The 23,982-nt window shown below is 46.5% G+C and overlaps 1 protein-coding gene across 2 annotated transcripts in view; it reads right to left on the bottom strand.

Moving 5' to 3' along the window:
- The window catches only part of SLC2A12 (solute carrier family 2 member 12), a 418,153-nt gene that overhangs the window by 251,305 nt on the left and 142,866 nt on the right, over positions 1 to 23,982 (bottom strand). For both annotated transcript variants that reach the window (XM_086927426.1, XM_086927425.1), the window contains one exon: positions 12,521 to 13,855. In XM_086927426.1, the coding sequence (XP_086783552.1) occupies positions 12,521 to 13,625 (1,105 nt within the window). In that variant the 5' untranslated portion in view covers positions 13,626 to 13,855. The remainder of the gene's footprint in view (positions 1 to 12,520; positions 13,856 to 23,982) is intronic.

The following is a 23,982-nucleotide window of genomic DNA, read 5'->3' as shown; positions in this document are numbered from 1 at the left end:
TCGGGGGGAAAATCGCAAAAATCACAGTTGATGGACAGAATGTAGAATAATGTCATACATTCACCCCAGTACAAGGATCTGGGCCTAAATCCATCGTTTTTTTGCACTACACACCACCCTGGGTTAGACACTGGCTATATGCAAATCAGCTTTGACCCTGTGCCTCATGGGAACAGTCCAGTCCGGACTACCAAGCCATGTCTTTCCCAGACCGGAATCAAGCATCCAAGGACCGGTTTCTGGCTATCAGCCTTCTTCAGCCTGGATAGCTTGACTCCAGTGGTGTGGAGAGCCTGGGACTCACGTCTGAGCATACCCAGTCCACTCTGGGTGAAAATTGCAAAAATCACAGTTGATGGACAGAATGTAGAACAATGTCATACATTCACCCCAGTACAAGGATCTGGGCCTAAATCCATCGTTTTTTTGCACTCCACACCACCCTGGGTTAGACACTGGCTATATGCAAATCAGCTTTGACCCTGTGCCTCATGGGAACAGTCCAGTCCGGACTACCAAGCCATGTCTTTCCCAGACCGGAATCAAGCATCCAAGGACCGGTTTCTGGCTATCAGCCTTCTTCAGCCTGGATAGCTTGACTCCAGTGGTGTGGAGAGCCTGGGACTCACGTCTGAGCATACCCAGTCCACTCTGGGTGAAAATTGCAAAAATCACAGTTGATGGACAGAATGTAGAACAATGTCATACATTCACCCCAGTACAAGGATCTGGGCCTAAATCCATCGTTTTTTTGCACTCCACACCACCCTGGGTTAGACACTGGCTATATGCAAATCAGCTCTGACCCTGTGCCTCATGGGAACAGTCCAGTCCGAACATAGAAGAATCACGGTTCAGGCCCAGATAGGCTCGCGCCTGGATTATTCTAACATACTATACCTAGGTCTTCCGGACTTCCTTCTAGCGCATCTTCATATTGTGCAAAACTCTGCTGCCCGGACCATTTTCTGACTCACCAGGAGAACCAGGGCCAGTGATCTTCTTAGAGCCCTTCACTGGTTGCCCATCAGGAAGCGAATCACCTTTAAGGCCCCCCGGTTATGGAACGCTCTCCCGCTGTCTCTCAGATCCAACACTAATCTACTGGCTTTCAGGAAGGATCTGAAGACTCTGCTGTTTGCGCAGTGATTCTCTTCATTTTGTTTTCAGCCCCCCCCCCCCTTTCTGCTTTCCACTCTGGGTCGGTGACGTTCTTTAGCGCCGGGACACTCCTCAGAGTAGCCGTGCGCTATAAAAGTACCCCTAATAACATAACAATAACAATAACATATCAGCACTTTATTTAGCAGTTAGGGACGAATGGCGTGGGAGTGGTGGTGGTGAGAGTACAGAACACAGGGACAGGAAAAGGCTAGAGGCACTACAGCACACAGCCAAAGTCTCAAGGAATGTGAGATTTATTATACTTCAGTTCAACTCTGTACATGTACATACATGCCCCCTCATAGTTAAAGAGCATATGCAACCAAATATCAAATGTGTCAGATCCAAAGAGACTGACACCTCGTTTTACCACATGACGGGGTACTGCCTGGTGCTAGAAACATAGGACCTGATTTACAAGCCCATTGTGCTGCCGGTGTGTCACTTTTTTAGACAACTGGTGGCGCAATGTGCCTGCTCATATTTACAAGGCCACGTGAAGTCAGCTTGGGCGATTTTTCATGGCCTTGTATATATGGACCCCTTTCACGAATTCCATGGGTGCAGCCATGGGTGTTCCCATGCAACATCCATGGAACCTGACACATTCCCAGATTTACAAAGTGGCGTAAACCTGGAAATGTGTCAGAATTATACGCCTCCCCAGGGGAGACATAGGAGTGATCCAACGAGGAAAAATATTTTTATTTCTTCTCGTCTTTTGCGCTGTCCGTTGCATTCTGAAGTGCACATAGAAGGAGCAAAACGTCATTCATGATTGGTCGTGTAAAGAAAAATGTCCCTTCTTGCAGAACAACAATCATCTCTGCAAAATAGGCACCCTTTCACGTAGGTGCAAGGGAGTCTACATTGGGGCACAGCTGCTGTTCGTTTACTGGCGAAGGGGAGATGTACAGGAATACGTCATATCTTGTAGATATGGTGCATTCCTGCCCTTTTATTTTAAAGAACAGTAGTGCAGCAGGAAGGCTTGCTGCACAGACATATGTCAAAATATAGTAAATAAGACCAATACTGGGTTTCAGTTATCGACCAGATTAACAGATGGGCACAGAAAATAATCTTGCATAACTTTTATACATGCCTGTTTCCTTTGGGATTTATGTTCTGACCAAACGCAGACCATTCAAATTGTAAATTTGTTGATCTGGCCCTTTTCTGATGGCGAAAAGGGCAATATCACGTAACTAACAATTCCCACAGCCTCTAGACATAGCAGCATGGAAAGCTGAATTACATAAATGGACTGAGGTGGATTGTACTACTGAATATCTGCTCTGCAGATAATTGTGGTACAAGAATATTGAGGTCATAATATCTAGGGACAAATATTGAAAGGTAAGTATTAATAGGGAATAATAGGTTTACTATTCCTAACTCCACATCTACTTATTTTGAAGCTATATGTACCACATAGGTACATATTCATGGAATTAGGCATGGGAAATCAAGACTAGGATGTTTAGGTAGAGCCCATTGCAGTAGTCCAGTCAGGATAAGATAATGAATGAGACGACTGTTTGTAAGCTGTCTTCTGGCAGGAACGGTTTGACCTTTTTTTTAGCAGTTTAAGAGATTGAAAGGTGGCCGAGGTGGTTGCGTTTATCTGGTCTTCAAAGGTCATGATGGACCGCGTTGAAGGCGGCGGACAAGTCCAGTATAATGATGGCCGGATCACCTCCTTGGTCCAGGGCTTTCCTGATTTCTTCCGTTGACTTTATCAAGGCGGTCTCCTTACTGTGCCCTACTCTAAAGCCATACTGCGTGGGATCCAGTAACTTGTTTTCATAGAGAAATGCACTCAACTGAGCGTTTGTTTCTTTTTCCACCACTTTTGCTGGTAATGGGAGGCGGGAGATGGGCCTATAGTTGTTTGGATCCCTTGGGTCCAAAATATTTTTTTTCAAAAGTGGGAGTATAGAGGCCCTCTTCCAAAATCTAGGAAATTCACCTGATTCAAACATGGCATTAAATACTGATGTCAGTGTGGTGGTAATTGGTTCCAGGGCTAATTTGGCCACTGTCACTGGACAGGGGTCATAGGGAGATCCGGACTTAACAGAGCCCAGTAACATCTATGTGTCATTGATACAGAGTGGGGCGAATTTCTCAAGTGTAGGACATACTCCTAAGACTTGCTTAGAACCTGTCATCCTATTTTCTGTAGCTCCCTGCGGGAGTTGGTTAAAGGATAAGAAAATAACTTCTACCTTTTTTTGGAAGAACTTAGCAAATTCCTCATTAATTTCTTGACTTGTTTCGACCCTAGGTGGACTTGGGGACGCTAGCCAAGATACAGTTTTACTAAGTTCTTTGGAGGAATGTTTTGCTATGTTAATTTGGTTTCTTAAGAAGAGCTTTTTTTTGCATTGAACACGGCTTGTTTATAAGAGATGAGACTTTGTTTATAGACTTCTTTCTCAGCTATAGTGTATTTTTTTACGCCAATTGCGTTCTAGACATTTACAAGTCTGTTTCTGACTTCTGAGCTCTTCTGAGTACCATGGAGAGGTTGGTGTAGCTCGTTTGGGGTGTACGAGTTTATCCGGGGCTAGTTTTTTGCAGGCTGCGTCAACTCATTGTGTGTATGATCTGTCAGCATCTTCCACAGTTGTTGGCTGCGGCCGCAGGGTGGTATTAAGCAGCTCTTGTCATTCGGATCCCACCACTTTGTTCCAGGCCCTTGTTTTAATCTGATTTGAACCACCCCCTAGTTTATGGCAGTGGACTGGGTTGGTTAATTCATATAATGGTCCTACATGGTCAGTCCAGAACAATAGTATTGTTCCTGTATGGGTTAAATGTGAATGATTGGAGAAGACCCAATCCAGCTTGTTTCCTGACTTGTGGGTAGGCTCGTTTACCAATTGGATCAGGTCAGCGCTGCTCATCAGATCTAGGAGCGCTTTGGTATCTGGATCCATGGGGGCTTCCAAATGGAAGTTAAAATCTTCAGGAATGGTGAATGAGTTGGAACAGAGCCATTCTTCAAGTAGGGTCCCAAGCGTAGCTAAAAAGGATGCTCTAGATCCTGGCGGTCTATACATTAAAATACCCTTAAAGGAGTGATGGGGTGATATGACAACGTTAAATGAGAGCGCTTCACAAGCCGTGCTATTAGTTGTCTGAAACTCTATTTTTAGAATGTTATGATAGATTATTGCTAGCACCCCTCCTTTCCCCGTTAGTCTATTTAAAGAGTAACACAAGAAACCAGGTGGAGTGGCCGTCACTAGTCTGGCTCTGCGGCCTCATCCATCCATGTACCGTTGATAAATAGCAGATTTACATCTTGATCCACCAGGAGTCTAGCGCACTTGAAGCTATGCTTCACTAAGGATCTGGCATTCACCAGTAGACATTTTATCGCACCGTCCTTGGGTTTTGTGTTGCTAATCCCAGCGGAGATCTCACTAGGTCTGCTGGGTTTCATTCTCTGATAGAGGATCCTAGGGAGTGATCTTTGGCAGTGTGGACATGTGTCTATTGTGGAGGAGGCTTTGGGTTGCATATAGATACTCTTACATTTTGGTCTGTCTCTACCCACATTCAGATTCAACAGTTTACCTATGAGGTATCTTAAAGCTGGTCCACGTTCCTGCAGGAAACGGGCAGCATGGCTGGCGCTAAGAACGGTCGATGCGCGGACGGGCGCAGAGGGGCTTGCCTTAGGTGCACATTCGGTACGACAGTGGAGCGTCCGCCACGCATCCGCGTCAGCGCGCACATTTGTAGTGTGTCAGGTGCAAAGATTAGCCTTCTGACCTGTCAATGGTGGCCCCGCAGTGCCTAGAGGGAACAGCTTACTCCAAATGATGTGCCCGCCTCCCAGGGCGTGCATCAAACTCTGTGCAGCAAGAAGTACCCAAAATTGAGTCCGATTCAAATGCAGCAGTAATTAATGAATTAAAAGTCTGTCGGACGGAGGGCCGTTAGAGTGGGTAGCAGCACAGTTTTAAAACAAAATCACAAACGAGATTGAATAACACATAGGTTACTTATAGATTCCTTACTGCCCCACCCATCCTCCCCGCTCTGTGAACTGACTTCTAGGGACAGGGACTCCCTTGCAGGCCCCTAGTTGTAGCACACCAGTTGTCATTGTCCTGCATGGCTTTGCACTTCTGGCGTGGAAAGTCGTGTCAGAACTGACATCAGCGTGCAGGGGCAGGGTCTAAGTAGGCACCACAACGTCATCTTAGTGACCACGACGCTGACAACAGACACGAAGTCAACCAACACCATCTACTGATGCGCAGGGGTACTGCTAAGAACAAATTCCCCGGATCCAGTCTGACGCCTGGGGATAATTCTAAGGTAGGGAATATATAAATAACCTATGTCTCTTACAGATACACTGTTACCAAAGGTAAATAACTTGTTGTTTTCAAGGGCAGGTGAGAAGTTAGCTATTCAGGAAGATGTCCACCTCTACAAGGCTGACCACACCTCTAGGGGCTGGCTGCTGAGGTGCACGACCAAGGACTGTTTTGGCCACCTTGAATTTAGGATAGAAATTGGGTTCTGACTAGTTTTAGTGACATACACCCACATGATGTGGTTGATTATCCACAGGACAAGATGCTAATTGGCCACTAGTCCTCATTCCCTCTAAATCCAGGATTTAAGGGGCACCCCAAACACTAGAACCTTTGATTCGATGTGATATCAAGAAGAGACATGTGTCCACAACAAGGTAGGACTTCACAAAGATAGGCGCTAAGCGCTACACCTGTGGCAGCCTCCCTGCACATGCTGGATTGTGACTCAATTTATTTATTTATATTCTTGTATAGCGCTGGAAGTCAACCCCCGAAAGGGTATCTCCGCGCTTATGCATTACCAAAGAGCCAGAGACTTGTAACTAGACAGTGAGATGAAGGGGGAAAAGCCTAACAGGCGACAAATAAAAATATTTTCAGGGACTTCTTGATGAATTGAAAGTTGGTTGTATTTTTGAGAGCAGGGGGCAATGAGTTCCAGAGGATGGGGCCTTTGTAGGACAGGGCTCGCCCTCCCTGCCTAGCTTTTTTTATCCTGGGAACCTGGAGTTGTTGCTGACTGCTGGAGCGCAGGGTTCGACTGGGTTTGTAGGGTATACATTTTTCTTTTAGATATTTAGGTCCATTGCCAAACAGACATCTATGAATTATGCAGCAGATTTTAAATTTTACACGCTGTCTAATTTGCAACCAGTGGAGTTTTGTCAAGAGGGGGAGTGAGGCAGACCTTGGCTGGGCGTTGAGAACTAGTCTCGCAGAAGTGTTCTGGACCACCTGTAGTCTCTGTAGTTGTTCCTCATTTGCCGAGACCAGCAGGCCAAAACAGTAGTCCAGCCTACTTATAACCAAGGCCTGGACGAGAGTCTTCCTATAAGAATCTGATAGGAATGGGAAGACTCGTCGTAGCAGACCAATGACCTGGAAGCAGGAACCTGCTACTAGATTTGTGTGCTCTTTAAACAGGAGTGTTTTGTCCAAGCGCACACCGAGATTTTTGACGATCTGTTTGGGGCTTGGAGTTGGTCCTAAATCCAAAGGCCACCAATCCGGGGACCACAAAAGTGTGGCCTCCCCGAACAGCATTACCTCAGTCTTGCCTACATTACACTGGAGGCGATTAGTGGCCATCCAGTGAGATATTGCCCTCATTCCGTCCACAAAAGATTTTTTATTGCGGCCGTTAAGGTTTTAAAGGGGAACAAAAGCTGAGTGTCGTCAGCGTACGACACAGGGGTGAACCCATAAGATCTTACAATATCCGCCAAGGGGGCCACATACACGTTGAAGAGTGTGGGGCTTAGGCAAGAGCCCTGTTGCACTCCCTTGGTGAGCTCCCTTGAGATAGAATGGTGGGAGCCCAATCTTACCTCTTGTTGGCGATCCGAAAGAAAGCTTTCCAGCCAAGAAAGAGCCACCCCTTCTATTCCCCTCTCCCTCAGACGATCGAGAAGTATCTCATGGGACACAGTGTCGAAGGCAGCGGATAAGTCCAACAGCACTAGAATCATTGAGTTTCCTCCATCCAGTGACATCTTGATGTTATCAGTCACTGAAAGGAGGGCAGATTCTGTGCTGTGATTGGGCCTAAATCCAGATTGAGAGGGGTCTAGGCCCTCCGCTGCCTCGATGTATTTGGACAAGTGAGTGTTTACGTGTCTCTCGGTCATCTTGCTGACAAGGGGTAGGAGGGAGATGGGTCGGAGGTTGGAGAGGTCGGTCCATGGAACTGCTGCGTTCTTTCGGATTGGGTTCACCACAGCTTTTTTCCATTCTATGGGCACAGATCCTTTCCTAAGAGAATGATTGATCAGTGTTTGAATATGGGGCCTAAGCAGATTTTGCAGAGAGGCAGTTATTTTAGCTGATAAAAGATTGTCTGGAGATCCAGATTTTATATGGCTCATAAGGGAGGTGAGATCTGAGTCATTGACTGCTGGGAATGCCGTAAGTGTGGTTTTACTCAGTGTGGGCAGGATGGAAGGGGGCAAAGAGTTGTTACTATTTTGATTGGAGACCAATAAAATGTTGTCGTAAATCAAGTTAATTTTATTTTCGAAGAACAAGGAGATTTCGCCGCATAATTGTTGGGAAAAGTCATCAGGGCTTTTGCATGCGGTAGGTTTTACAAACTCCTGAAGGATTTTAAATAATTCCTTAGATCGATTTCCCGCTTCTGCGAGTTGTTGAGAGAGGCTATTCCTCCAAGCAAGTTTGATGTTTTTGTAATATTTAGTCTGGGCCTCATGACGTGCCTTCTTGTTTTCTTCGGTTCGTGTTTTTCTCCACTTCTTTTCCAGCCTCCTACATTTTTGTTTTTCTGTTACAAGCTCTTCGGTATACCATGTTTCCTGTTTGGTGGCATGGTATTGTTTGTGTTATTTTAAAGGTGCTATTTTGTCAGTTGCTTCTTTGAGGGAATTGTTGAATTTGGTTAAAACGGTCTCTATTCTGTCTGTCTCTGTGGGAATGGGCTGCTTCCATACCTTTTGCAATTCCTCTACGGTGACTTTATGCCATTGTCGACGCCAGACAGGAGGTAGGGAGTTTTTATTAGAGGGCTTATCCGCCTTAGATATTGAGAATTCCACGATGAGGTGGTCGGACCAAAGTATTTGAGTCGGGGAAAGGCATTGTATTTTGGGGAAGTTAGTGAAAACCAGATCGAGGAGGTGGCCACCTGCATGGGTGGGCTCGTGGTTTTGCAAAGTCAGACCGAGGGAAGATAATTCTGAAACCAGGGAAATTGTTTCAGGAAGAGTAGGATTATCAGCGTGGACATTAAAATCGCCAAGAAGTAGGAAATCTTCTTTTGCTTTGAAATGTGGGGCCAAGAGTTCCAATAGTGCAAGGGAGAAACCTGTAGAGGGCCCCGGAGGGCGATAGACTAAGGCTCCTTTCCAAAATATGTTTGTGGCATATTGCATTTTAAAAATTATGATCTCGAAGAGAGGGCTTTGTTTCTGTTCTAATATTGTGATCTTCAGATCTATTTTATGCACGATGGCTAAGCCACCACCTATTTTCTCTGGACGGTCAAAGTGGACAAACTTATAGCCAAGAGGAACCCCTACAGCAATAGCGGGAACCGTATGGGGTTTCAACCAAGTTTCCGTTAGGAAGCAGAGGTCGGGTTGTGTAGTATGTATTAGGTCCCATACCTCTAGTTGATGTCCAGGTAGGGAGCGAACATTTAGGAGGGGGCACTTTGTCCCCTTTGTCCCTTTAGGTGGAATTTGTTCTCTTTTATCTAACATCTCAGTAATAGGTTTTATGTGAGAGGCTTGATATTTGCAATGTATGCAGGAGAAAGGGCCCTCAGGGCACGGCCAGGAATCTCTGGAGCATTCTGTGAGAGGGGTTGGTCTAAGGTGTAACAGAGTTTGCGCCGAATACCTGATATGAGGGGCCTTTGCTGAAGTAATAGGCGTGGGTGTCGGGTCCATGGTCCCTGGTCCCGTCCTGTCGCGGACGGGCGTAGACGGGCAGGACTCTGGCACGACTCCGGCGCGTCCGCAGTACACGTCCGCTGCGCAGAGTCATGGCCGTTCTTTTTAAAGCGCTGCTAGAGCGCGTCACCCGCCTGGCCCACACCCAATATGGCTGCCAAAAACCGGGATCCCAGCCCTCGGCGTCGATACTCGGCTGAGGGCGGTCCGGAGGCAGGGGAGGGGGGAATGAACACAAAGCGCTTAGGAGCGCTGAGGAAGTCTCAAAATCTCTAACGCTTATTAATCAAGCGCTGTAAATCACACGAAGTTAAAATGCAGGGAAAATGCTAAAATATGCAAAGTAAAGAGAGAGACCTCCCGGCTTCCGCCTCAGGAGGGGAAAGGTTGCTTCTGTTGGTTATCACTGGAGGAGGCTAACTATTTCCTTTTTAAAGCGCTGCTAGAGCTTGTCACCCGCCTGGCCCACACCCAATATGGCCGCCAAAAACCGGGATCCCAGCCCTCGGCGTTGATACTCGGCCGAGGGCGGTCCGGCGGCAGGGGAGGGGGGAATGAACACAAAGCGCTTAGGAGCGCTGAGGAAGTCTCAAAATCTCTAACGCTTATTAATCAAGCGCTGTAAATCACACGAAGTTAAAATGCAGGGAAAATGTAAAAATATGCAAAGTAAAGAGAGAGACCCCCCGGCTTCCGCCTCAGGAGGGGAAAGGTTGCTTCTGTTGGTTATCACTGGAGGAGGCTAACTATTTCCTTTTTAAAGCGCTGCTAGAGCGCGTCACCCGCCTGGCCCACACCCAATATGGCCGCCAAAAACCGGGATCCCAGCCCTCGGCGTCGATACTCGGCAGAGGGCGGTCCGGAGGCAGGGGAGGGGGGAATGAACACAAAGTGCTTAGGAGCGCTGAGGAAGTCTCAAAATCTCTAACGCTTATTAATCAAGCGCTGTAAATCACACGAAGTTAAAATGCAGGGAAAATGCTAAAATATGCAAAGTAAAGAGAGAGACCTCCCGGCTTCCGCCTCAGGAGGGCAAAGGTTGCTTCTGTTGGTCAATCAAGACAAGAGACTAGTTCCACAAGGAAGGAAAACCCCTCTGCAAACACCAGACTTCACAAGAACTCCCTGGAGCTAGAGGAACTAGTCCCTTGCAGTCGTCACAAACCGACTTTGAAGCCTTGTACCCGAGCTGCCTGGTGTGGAGGCTCAAAGTCCCTGTGCAGATAGTTTCTAGGAACTGTAGCCCAAGCCCTCAGCAAGCCTAAGACTTCTAAACCGTTCCCGAAGCCCTCTGGATTAACATTACCTAAACTGGAGTGCTTGCAGATGCCAAGGCTTGTTGGTGGTCAGTCCTACTACTACCTGCTTTCTTCGATGCTTCAAGAGAAGAAATTTATCTGCTCGAAAGGCCAACTACTCCTGTGGCTCTACCATAAGATATTGTATTTGTTTGCCCTTTCTTGGCGTGCCTGCCAGCGCCTCTGGTCATGGATCTGGTTCAGCACCAATGGATAGCCAAGAGCACCTCTGCACCAAGTCCCCCGAGCAAGGTAGATCAGATCTGCCTGGAGACTCCTGGTCTGGAACGAGATCCTTTATTTGATTCCAAAGGGTTTTGCTCAACTCACTCTGCAAGTACCTTTTTGCTAAGTTAACCATTTCAACACCACAAGTCTGATTGACAGGTCCATTTGACAGCTGAAAGTGCACCTCTGCACCTTGAGCCAGGTAAAATCCTGCTAGCTTAGGGATCTTAACTCTAAGTGGGTTCCGTTGAACTCACTCTCTAAAGTATCGATTGCATATATGTGTTTTTCCCAATTGACCGAAATGCTAATGCTTTCTCACGTTGCAAAGTATTGATTTTGTTATTGCTTGAAAGTAGATAACTCTAGTTATATGTATGTAGTGATTTTTTTTTGATGTCTAAAAATATATAAAAATCAGAGCTAGTTTTATAAATTGGTGTCGGATTTCTTTTGAGTCGTGTTGAGTGCTTAACTTCCATGTTGGTGATGTGAAATTCTTAACACATGTTCTATCTGCTCTTTGCTACTCTACCAGGACTGACAGAAGGTGTACTGAGAGAGTACCCGGAGTCCATGTTTGCATATTGTGCTAGTATTAAATAGTAAGGCACCCCAGACATACCACATAATACTTTCACCTTGCAACAATGCATCACATGGCATGTGCACATATGGATTAGAATACCACTGCACCATTTTTTAAAGTGTACTGTTCCAAGATGACAACCCTCATTTTGGATTAGTAGATTATTTTTTAAAAAGCAGAAAGTCTGTTGAAGTACATTTAAAAAAAAAAAATACAAAAAAGCTGAGTGTGACAGGCAGGGATGAGACGCGCAATGGAAAACCTTAAGGGGAGCAACACAGAGTATGGTAGGCAGGGATAAGAAGGTAAAACAGCACACTGAGAAGTGAACAAGAAAACAAAATCAACTCCCAGATTTGAAGCTGTGGAAGGAATCATGTGATCAATAAACAAGTATGCCAATTAGGAAGCCATACTCCAGGGAAGGGGCACACACAAGAAGAGGAAGAAACAGCCATTGAATAAAGAGAAACCACATCTAATTGGCAAGATCAACCAATGGTAAGCAAGGGACTGAACCACAGCCCAGCATACTCTAAGTATTAGTATAGTATATAATAAATCTTAGCCGACAGACAACTAAAAGATGCCATAACGTGAGACCAAAATCAAACTCTTTTTTCCTCTGAAAAAGAGGATTTGTGGCTGAAAACACTGTAGAGGCTATGTCCTACTATAATACTCTGTAAACTAATACCCCTTCTTGCTCTCAATTCAGTGGAGCAGAATGAAGCAGACGTGTAAACTACAACAGCCAAGTCACAAGTATTCTGCACTGTAGGTAGTAATTTCTCATCAATTACCATTAGGTCTTATAATTCTAGGGGTGGCAAAAGTGTCTAAGTCAAGGCTAAGTGGACAAGTAACGCCTTAGATTTCGGAAGAAGACAGAAGTGAACATATGTTTCATATGCAGTAACATCACAGCGGTGCTCAACAGATTTCAGTTTCCACTTCTGTCACCTAGCAATATATAGGAGAGTCTTCATGTGAATACAGTTTGGGCCTGCTGCTACTTTTTTGTTTAACAGGGCATTTTTCAGTTGTCAGTATACTGTAATTGAGAAAAACATTTACAACATTTTTAGGACAAACGTGTAGTTGATATGAAAACTAACATATATTTAATCAACAGATGAATGATTGCAATTTACCATGAAATATACACAAATTACAATGTCTTTTTCTTCTTTGGTGTGCATGTCCAGGTTTCCACTTAAGTCAAATAATCGACTGTTAATACTTTATAATAAAAAGAATAGAAATACTTACTAGGTCCAAGGCTGATGGAGAAGGCAGCTACAAACACAAGAAGGCTGGCGAGACAAAGCCATTTCAGAATGGATCTCTTGCTGCTTGTCTCATCTGGTGCAAACCGTTCAGTCTTGCTAAATTCAGAGAACCAGTTCTGGGGTGCAGTTGTCAAATTCCATTGATTTTGCTTTGAAATCAATGGGTCTCTCAGTGTAGCTAAAGATGACCCAGAAAATTCCTGTTTGAGAGTCATGTTTATAGCAGCTAAATCTCCTGGGCCAGGAAAATGTTCAATTTCCAAAGACTGATTAAGATCTGTTGAGTTTTTACAAATCTCACCAAAATGTACTTCTATGTTAAGGCTCACCAAGCTCAACGTGGCCAAAGATACTGCCATGATAGCCGACCCAATGCACAGAAAGGTCCTGCTTCCAACTTTGTCCACAAGAAGTGTTGCTGGCACTGTACTCACAACTTTAACAATTCCAACTCCAGTGGAAGCCAGGCTGGCTGCTTCATTGCTCTGAAAACCAACTGATTTCAAGACAGTTGAGGCATAAAATAAGATATTTGGTTGTCCTGTAATTTGCACAAAAAATACTAATGTGAGGCCTATTAACATTCTAGACCTCATGTTGTCGTTGGAGCGAAATAAGTCCAAACATGTGTATTGGTGTTCAGCTTTTATGGAAGACTTAATAGAAGTGAGCTCCTCAGAAGTATTCGAGGTTGCCCGCAGTTTCTTGAGGACTTTGCTGGCATCTTCGTCATGGCCTTTCCTGATCAGAAATCTAGGGCTTGGGGGAAGGAAATACACAGCAAGTGCTTGTACCGCTGCCACCGGGATTATTAAACCAAACATGTACTGCCACCCATGGGAAATAGTTGAAAAAATGTAGTTTGAAACATAGGCAAGAAGAACCCCCACCACAATCATTAATTCGTTTAATGATACCAAAAGACCTCTATTTTGCTGCGGGGCAATTTCCGCCAGATAAACGCATGTCGCAATTGAAGAAAGTGATATAGAGACTCCTATGACGATACGTCCTACTATGAGAACTCCATAAGAAGCAATACTTATCAAGAACAGATTTGCCAACACAAGCAAACATGCAGTCATTATGATGGTAATTCTCCTTCCATAGTGATCTATTAGGAATCCTCCAGTAAATGATGCTAGGAGTGCACCAATCAGTAGAGAACTCACCACAAGTTCTTGCTCCTGGCAAGTAAGTGTTAACAAACCATGGAGCTGGAGTAATGCTCCAGAGATGATCCCTAGTTCATATCCTGCTAGAAGTCCACTTAAGGCTGCAACCACAGATGAAAGAACTATAAACCGCCCACAACCTGTGGTAAGAGAAAACACAGATTTTAAGTACATGTGCTTTATAGGCATTGTTTGATTTTCAAGTAAAACAGTGAGTGTATACCATGCTGAAAAGTAACATACTATCTTAGCAATTACAGAAGAACCTTCAAACTGCAACGTTAGGCAATTTTTTTTTTTATAAAAGGCAGAAGGAACTTATCTCCATAAGTGAAGAAAACCAGGTGAGTCATCAAAATAGGACTTACATGTTTCAACAACCAATCCATGTTAACAGTGTATTAGATGGTGCAGCGGATAGCTTAGGGCCTGATTCACAAAAGTAGTCTGAGACAAAATCCTAACTTTACGACTTTCAGTACTTTCAGTATTCACAAAAGGCATTTAGGAGTAGTAAAGTTTGGATTCCTAACTTTACTACTCCTAAACTGAGACAAAATCCTAACTTTACAACTTTCGATATTCACAAAGGGCATTGAAGAGTAGTAAAGTTAGGAATCTTGGGCCCGATTCACAGAACTAACTTAAGACAAAATTCTAAACTTACTGCCTTTGGTATTCACAGAAGGCATTTAGTAGTAGTAAAGTTATGATTTTGTCTTATGTCTGTCTTAAGTCTGTCCTAAGCTTGTCTTAAGTTTGCCTTTTAAGACTGTCTTAAGTCTGTATTAAGTCTGTGTTAAGTCAAACTTAAGTCAAACCGAAGATGAAATCCTAACTTTACTACTACTAAATGCCTTCTGTGAATACCAAAAATTGTAGTAGGACAGACTTAAGACAGACTTAAGACAGACTTAAGACAAACTTAGGCCAGACTTAGTACAGACTTAGTACAGACTTAAGACAGACTTAAGACAGACTTAAGACAAACTTAAGACAGACTTAAGACAAACTTAAGACAAACTTAAGACAGACTTAAGACAGACGTAAGACAAAATCCTAACTTTACTACTACTAAATGCCTTCTGTGAATACCAAAAGTAGTAAGTTTAGGATTTTGTCTTAAGTTAATTCTGTGAATCAGGCCCCTTAACTTTACTACTCCTATTAACAAAGAGCATTTAAGAGTGGTAAAGTTAGGAATTCTAATTTTACTACTCCGCAATGCCTTTTGTGAATACCGAAAGTCATAAAGTTAGGATTTTGGCTCAGACTACTTTTGTGATTCGGGCCCTTAAAGTGGACAACTCCGTTCTACAACGTACACAGTATTATTAGTTATAGACACAGTCTATCTATACAACAAATTTAGTGATCACAGGCTCAGAGATGGCAAACATATCTATACCCAATTGTAATGTTGCTAATTGGATCAAGGTGGTCTATCATCTGATTTTGGAGCAACTTGCAATAACATACTATCCCATTTTGAGACAGTCAGTTAGTGCTCCAACATGTTTCAACTTCTGCCGCCGCCCATTTCAGTAGGTCAGATATCCCAGGAGCAACAGTGCACATTTGTGGGTATTGCCAACTCATTGCTTAAAGAGGAATTACTTTGAGGTGCACAACTTCCACCTGTCAGTCAGGCGCATTAATTGATCGATTATATATTTCTACAAAACGTCAATCAGTGAACTTGACCACATTATAACTCTCATTATGAGTGGCCACTTAATTCAAATTGTGCCAGCAGCAGCAGTTACCGGCCCCATTAGCATTATGAAATCTACAGAAATATGGACTTTCCCCACAGAGAATTTAGCAGCTAAAAATAGCCGAAATCTCCAGGTGAGAGTCCGGCCCAAAATGAGGGATTACTTGGGAAATTGGACCTGAAATTACCCATTTCCAAGACAATTCCTCTTTTCTTGGTGGAGCCTCAGGGTCCAACTTGTAATGGTCCGGATCTTCCCCACCCCTGGGAGTACAGGTACCCCCTCAAACTCCAGGGGAAGGGAAACTCCACCCTATTTACTGGCATATTCATAATGAAAGCCTAGTAATAAGAAGGTAAATTGAACAGCCCTGTATATGGGACTAGAGTTTGAGGGCAGTATCATTAAGTTGATCATCAATCAGTCTTCATTTTGCTTAATTACTACAGTGTTGACATAACATTTCTAAGAATGCCATTGCAATATCTTCTCTTGTTATGATAAGGAATATGTAGATCTAAGATATTCCTTGTTGGATCTCTTGGTACTTATCTGCTGCTTTAAAAAGTGGGATCAATTTTGGCACGTTGGCCAGTGGGCAACCGAAACTGGAGAATCAATGTTTAAACAGCAAGGTCTTACAGCGTTTTTGGAATTAGAAATGTTCCTCCAGCTTTCTTCATTGTGGAGTTGTGCGTTTGGTTAAACCAAGGCACAGAGTCAAAATGGATTACAACCATACAAACTTTCTTGAAAGGGAAACTAGTCAAAGGATGCTAGTTATATTACTGACGTTACATGTAAGTATAACTAAATTTTGTAGCAATGAATTGCAGATAGATGTGGAAAGAGGTACAGTGGATAATTTAAGGCACCAGACATAGACATCTAAGGCAACAGGGTGTCAAATGGACACGTATTTCAGTGGTCCAAGGTGGACATTATTGCAGTAGTTAGGACCTTAGGTATTAACTATTGAGGCATTGGGGAAACAAGAAGCATTGTAAGATTCTTTTAATTCATTTCATATGGAAACAAATTAGAAAATTAGTAGTACCCCGATACCGGTCCCCCGAAGCTCGTTTCTGGTCCACGGAGGACCCAGCTTGGCAGTTCGGGCTGGACTGTTCCCAAGAGAAGCAGGATCAAGACTGACTTGGATATGGCTGGATCCAAACTTGTGTGGCGTAGTGAGCAAAAGAACTATGGGGCATATTACCAAGGGCATTATCGCCGCATTAGCGGGGCTTTTTCCCGCTAATGCGGCGATAATTTTATCGCCCTATTACCAAGCTGTCGCTAACACCAGTTAGCGACAGCTTGTAGGCGATAGCGGGCATTTAGGGTCCCACTTTGCATGTCAGCGATAATTATCGCTAATGACATGCAAAGTGGGCGTGCCAAGATGTTAGCGACTGAAAACAGTCGCTAACATCTCTAACTCCTATTAACAACTTTTGGAAATATTAGCGCTAAGCACGAATATCTCACAAAGCTAACGCCTGCTAAAACCAGTTCTTAGCCATGTTATCCAATGGAAGGTGGATAACATGGCTAAGAGCATTGTCACGATAATGCATGAATATCGCTGATTTTTCAGCGATATTCATGCATTTTGCAGGATTTTTACCGCTTTTGAGATAAACCTTGATAATATCAAGGTATCTCAGAGGTAAAAATCCTCGGTGCTCGGCGATATTTTTTTCCCGCTAACCAAGCAATAGCGATAATTATCGCTATTGCTTGGTAATATGCCCCTATGGTTTTAATCCAGATTTCTTTCATTTTTGACTGGGGGTGAATGTTTGATTCATTCAGCATTCTGTCCATCATTTATTGCTGCTGCATTTTTAAATCTAAGTGGAATGAGTATGCCCAGGCATGGGTCCCTGCCTCGCTGTGCCACGGGTTTCAAGCTAGCCTGGCTGATGAGGGTTAATACTAGGCCCGGGCGTAGTGGGCGTGGTGGGGCTCCGCGGAGCTACGCGGAGTGGGCGAGAAGCTGCGCCCACTCCCGCACTCCGCGAAGCCCCACTACGCACCTCCCTTCCGCTCTCCTCTACATACATTATTTTAGCTAAATACCCTTAATAAAGCAAGTTTAAAGCACTTACCGTGTCCGGGGCTCGTCCGGGGCTCGCTCTAAGAATCGCGTCGTCATGGATACCAATGCGCATGCGCGGGCGGCCGCGCCTGTGCATTGGTATCTATGATGGGACGCTATTCCAAGAGGGAGCCCCGGACGAGCCCGGGACACGGTAACTGCTTTAAACTTGCTTTATTAGGGGTATTTTGCTTAAATAATGTATGTAGGAAGGGCGGGAGGGAGGCGGGTGGTGGCCAACTCGGCTACGCTCACGGAGTGGGCATAGTGTTGCCGGCTACGCTGTCTACGCAAAATGTGTAGGAGGCAACACTACGTCTACTCCGTGGGTGTAGCCGATTCGGACGCCCAGGCCTAGTTAATACCTTGAAACTGGTCCAATGATGCTTTTTTCCAGTCCGGGAAGGACCTGGCTTGGCAGTTCGGGCTGGACTGTTCCCATGAAGAGCAGGGTCTAGACTGATTTGCATGTGGCTGGGTCCATACTGGGGTGGCGTAGTGAGCAAAAGAATGATGGATTTAACAAAGATCTCTTGAATGGCGGTGAATGTTTCATTCATTCAGCATTCCATCCATTAATTGTTGCTGGTGATCTTTTCGCCCCCAAGTGGGATGGTTATGTCCAGACGTGGGTCCCTTTGCCCGCTATGCCACTGGATTCAAGATAGACTGGCTGATGAGGGGTAATACCCCGAAACCAGTCCCAGGATGCTTGTTTCCCGTCCAAGGAGGACCCAGCTTGGCAGTTTGGGCTGGACTGTTCCCATGAGGAGCTAGGTTAAGACTGATTCGTATATGGTTGGTTCCAAACTGGGCTGGCGTAGTGAGCTAAAGAACAATGTATTTTACCCAGATATCTTGACTGGAGGTTAATGTTTGATTAATTTAGCATTACAGTCATCATTTGTTGCTGGTGCACTTGTCACACAATAAATAACATATTTGACCAATAGAGACCTGGGGTGATTTCGATAAAACTGAGATTAAGAAGACACTGTGCATCTGCACAGGGATCACCTCCAGCCACTGGCCACAATGTGGGGTTGTACACAAGCCACATACCCAAGGAACAGTCCTGGTTATGGGCCACTAAGGGACCCATCAACAGTTCGAAATCCAAGGCAGCGTGAGATAGTGCAGCCAGGCAGACATCCAGGGCCCTTTGAAGGGGGCACTGGATGCAATGGAACACAGGTTACACACAGGCGAAGTAAGCTTAGCAGAAGGTTAGACAAAATTCAGTAGCAAGAGCGTCTAAGGGCACCAGTCCAAAAAGTTATAGCATTCACTCATGGTACAGCTGCAGTTATGCCTGTCTGGGCAGGCCAACAAATGCGTCAGCCATTGCGGAATAAAAGGAAAAGCATGATGATGCCACAAATCAAGACAAGCATCAGCAGGAATCCACCAAATACACTGGAAAATATATAATATATAAAAGCTGGGATTAGCCCAAAAATAGTTTGAAAATAAGTCACAAGGCTGGAGCCCAAAAACTTACAAAAGTGTGCCAGGCATGTGGTATCAGACCCATTAAATATTTGATGTATCAATTCCCTGAAATGTGAAATGTAGTCGAAGATTTGTGTTTAACAATTACTGTATTTCACTTGATGTTCTTGCCACCTGCAATTCGAAGGTCTCACATGCTGAAGTGAGAGCCACTTCTTGTTGAAACAATTACGTTTTGAGCCTGCTTAGCTTATTGACATCTGTTTTCAGAGTTGGAATGGAAGGCCACAACAAACTATCAATCAAAAACAGAGGGAGAAGGAGGATTGGGCTAGGTTCACCTGGCGTCTCTCTATAATTCGAAGGAGGTACTACTGTACATAAAAGAATAATTTAGATATTCAGAGGCGACTCCATTTTTGCAGTAAGACAAGTAGAGACACAAAAATACTATCAACATGGTGGACCATTCCCAAACGAAACGAGACATGCACTAGTCTTTAACAGCATGAGGACATGACTCGGCTGTTTTGAAAGACTATTTCTACCTGTACCGAACATGCTAAGATGCGGTCCACCCTGGGAACGAGTACGTCGTATTGATGGAGGGTTGCTGAGCACAGTAAGACTTTTTCTCCCTACAGGAAATCCAGAAACTCTTTTTCCCGTATTCTCACCTCATTTCTTACCAATATGTAGGATCAGTGCAAGGGATGCTTAAAAGAGAGGAATGGTTTGAAACAAAATCCCTATAATTGCACTTCTTTGTGTATTATTCTTATTACAATATAACGTTCTACAGGCCCCTCCACCCAGACAGACCATGAAGCACAATTTGGTCATAAAATAAGTACGTTGCAAAAAGAAATTGTTATTATGTTTCATGTTGTGTGCGTCCTATTTTGTCCATGATCACGAGTGTTTTCAACCTATTTTTTAACCTTGCTTTCTCACAATAGTGATGTCAAGTGTTGTATATTAATACACAAAGGATCAAAGCACTAATTACTCAGGACACCCCCCACGCCGCAGCGGTGTCCCTCGCTGCTGCTCGTTCTCCCTGACACGGTGGTTGGCCCATTTTTGTGCTCACTGTATTTCCTCCTGTAATTGTGGGTTAAACTTAACATTGTATTTTTCTCCTGTTCCTGTGTTTTAACTGCTGCCTTTCTTGTCTGTGCGATATTACCGCGCCTCGCTATCCCCTCGGGTGCCCCCACCCGCTCCCCGCCGCAGCTCCATCGTGGCCCCGCCCCTTTCTTGTTTCTGTTCCCGATTGGCCCCCCCGCTCCTGCCTTCCAGCTGCTCCGCCCTCCCATTTCGCCTCATATGGAGCCCGGACGTACGCGCAGCGGGCGCGCCGATTGTGCGCCGAAGGCGCGCCAAAGGCAAGCCCGTCTGCGCCCGTCCGTGCTTGGACTGCGCCCAGCGCCAGGACCCCTGGCCCCCGAGGATGCCAGCCCACACGACGGACTTACGACGCCACCACCCTCGACGCACTCAACGCCGGCCGAAACCCCACCTGCTACCGAGCCACTGCGAGACGCACCCACGGACCCTTCACCTACCAAGCCTGCAAGTTCACCTGCCTCCGGACCTGCACCGCACCCAAAAGGCCAGGCACCAGCAACAACCACGTCAAGTGCATCCTGCTCAACACCCGCTCCATCCACAGGCACGCCGTTGAACTCTGGAACCTGCTCGATACAACAGCACCAGACGTCGCCTTCCTCACAGAAACCTGGATGAACGCCTCCTCAGCACCTGACGTCGCCATAGCCATCCCGGACCGATACAAGATCACCCGGAGGGACCGCGTCAACCAGAAGGGAGGAGGCATCGCCATCGTACACAAGAACACCATCCACATCTCGACCAACTCTGACGACACCTTCCCTGCAGCCGTACACCTTCACTTCCAGATACACACTGACCCCAAGACGACCCTCAGAGGCACCCTCATCTACAGACCCCCGGGACCACGCACACAATTCAGCGAAGACATCGCAGACTTCATCAGCCCGCACGCCCTCCCTTCCGCTGACTACATCCTCCTAGGGGACCTCAACTTCCACCTGGAGAACAACAACAACAACAACACCACCACCCTGCTGGACAACCTTGCCAACCTCGGACTCAAGCAACTGGTGAACACCCCCACCCACTACGCCGGCCACACGCTTGACCCCGTCCTCTCATCCAGCAAGCACATCTCCTTCAGCCACTCCACCGGACTTCATTGGACTGACCACAGCTGCGTCCACTTCAGCTTCAGAAGAACCACGACCCACCACCACCCACAACAGGTTCCTCGTCGGAGCTGGAGCAAGATCACCGCCGAGCAGCTCACCGCCACCCTCAGCCAGAACGCTCCCACCAGCACAACGGACCCCAACGAAGCTGCCAGCAACCTCACACAGTGGCTGTCCACCTGCGCCGATGACTCGCACCACTAAAGAACCCTCCCAGCAGACCCGGCAGCAAGAAAACCCCCTGGTTCACCGACGAACTCAAGGACTCCAAGAAGAACTGCCGCACCCTTGAGAAAGCCTGGCGCCACGACCAGACCATAGACAACAGGACCGCCCTCAAGCCCGCCACCCGCAAGCACTACCAGCTGCTCCGCGCCACCAAGAAGACAGCACTCAAAGAACGACTGGACAACAACGGCCACGACAGCAAGGAACTCTTCAGCATCGTCAAAGAGTTCTCCAACCCCAGCGCCGGAAACAACGACATCACTCACTCGCAAGACCTCTGCGACTCACTCGCCTCGTTCTTCCACCGCAAGATCGCCAACATACACAACAGCTTCGGCGCACAGACCACGCACCCAACCTCCGAACCAACGCCCGCCACCACCCCCCTCTGCAACTGGACCCTGGCCAGCATCGAAGAAACCACCCGCACGATGAACACCATCCACTCCGGATCCCCCACCGACCCCTGCCCCCACCACGTCTTCAACAAGGCCGACGCCATCATTGCACCCCATCTCCGGGATATCATCAACACCTCCTTCCACACCGCCACCTTCCCGGAGAGCTGGAAGCACGCCGAGCTCAGCGCCCTCCTGAAAAAACCAACAGCCGACCCCACCGACCTCAAGAACTTCTGCCCCATCTCGCTCCTCCCTTTTCCGACCAAAGTCATCGAGAAGACCGTCAACAGACAGCTCGCCTACTTCCTCGAGATGAACAGATCCCTCGACCCCTCGCAGTCAGGTTTTCGAGCCAACCACAGCACCAAGACCGCCCTGATCGCAGCCACCGATGACATTAGATCCCTGCTCGACAACGGGGAAACAGCGGCCCTCATCCTCCTGGACCTCTCTGCAGCGTTCGACACTGTCTGCCACCGCACCCTAGTACAGCGCCTCAGCAACATCGGAATCCAAGAGAAGGCACTGGAGTGGATCATCTCGTTCCTCGCCGGAAGAACCCAGAGAGTCCGCCTCCCCCCGTTCAGATCCGAGGCCACCGAAGTCATCTGCGTCGAACCACAAGGATCATCACTCAGCCCAACCCTTTTCAACGTCTACATGAGCCCCCTCGCAGCCATCACACACCAGCACAACCTCAACATCATCTCCTACGCCGACGATACCCAGCTGATCCTCTCCCTCACCAATGACCCCGCCACCGCCAGAGCCAGCCTACACGAAGGGATGAAAGACGTTGCAGAGTGGATCAAGAACAGCCGCCTGAAACTGAACTCACACAAGACGGAAGTCCTCATCCTGGGATCATCGCCCTTCGCCTGGGACGACTCCTGGTGGCCCCGTGCCCTGGGCACCACCCCCAAGCCAACGGACCACGCACGAAACCTGGGCTTCATCCTGGACTCCTCCCTCACGATGACCAGACAAGTCAACGCCGTCTCGTCATCCTGCTTCAACACCCTGCGCATGCTCCACAAAATCTTCCGATGGATCCCCACCGAAACCAGGAAGACCGTCACCCAGGCACTCGTCACCAGCTGACTGGACTACGGAAACGCCCTCTACGCCGGAACCACAGCCAAACTTCAAAAAAGACTCCAACGCATCCAGAACGCATCCGCACGACTCATCCTGGACATCCTCTGACACAGCCACATCTCACGCCACCTGAGAGACCTGCACTGGCTCCCCGTCAGCAAGAGAATCACGTTCAGGCTCCTCACCCACGCACACAAGGCTCTCCACGACCTGGGCCCCAAGTACCTCAACGACCGCCTGACCTTCTACACGTCCACCCGCCAGCTACGATCGACCAGCCACGCCCTTGCCGCAGTACCATGCATTCGCAAAGCCACGGCCGGAGGAAGATCCTTCTCCTACCTGGCAGCCAAGACGTGGAACTCCCTCCCCATCCACCTCCGGCTGACCCAAGACCATCTCTCCTTCAGGAAGCAGCTCAAGACCTGGCTGTTCGAGCAGTGACGCACCCCTCTCCCCCAGCGCCTTGAGACCCTTCCGGGTGAGTAGCGCGCTATACAAATGCATTGATTGATTGATTGATTGACTGTTACTTTCAAGGGCACTTACACCATTTTATGAAGTACCTTCATTTACGCGCAGCAGAATGCCATAACCTGCCCACAGGAGTGGTGGGCAGGCAGTATATATATTAACTTGCATTTTGCGTTTTCTACTCCATGACAGATATTACGTGTTCAGAATCAACCGTATGTATTTTTTCGAAATGCTTACACAATAGGTGTGCATTCCTTGTCTTTATTTTCACTTAACTATAGATCCTGCATGGAGTGGTACACAATGGGCTGGGGCCTTTGTTGTCCTGAAGAAGAGGTTTAGGGGATACCTCGAAACATGTTGACACAATACTAGGGATTATAATTACATAACAGTTATTTTTCCCTTTTATTAACCCTTTTTATCCTTGCCAACTGGGAGCAGGAATAACACTTTGGCTCACTAGTTAGGTCAATTTTTAAATATCACTTACACCACTCCCCCTACACTGCACTACACATATCCTCACAAAATAGG

Source organism: Lissotriton vulgaris, chromosome 6, assembly GCF_964263255.1.
Source record: "Lissotriton vulgaris chromosome 6, aLisVul1.2, whole genome shotgun sequence".
NCBI lineage: Eukaryota > Metazoa > Chordata > Amphibia > Caudata > Salamandridae > Lissotriton > Lissotriton vulgaris.
This window is presented reverse-complemented; position numbering and strand designations above follow the sequence as displayed.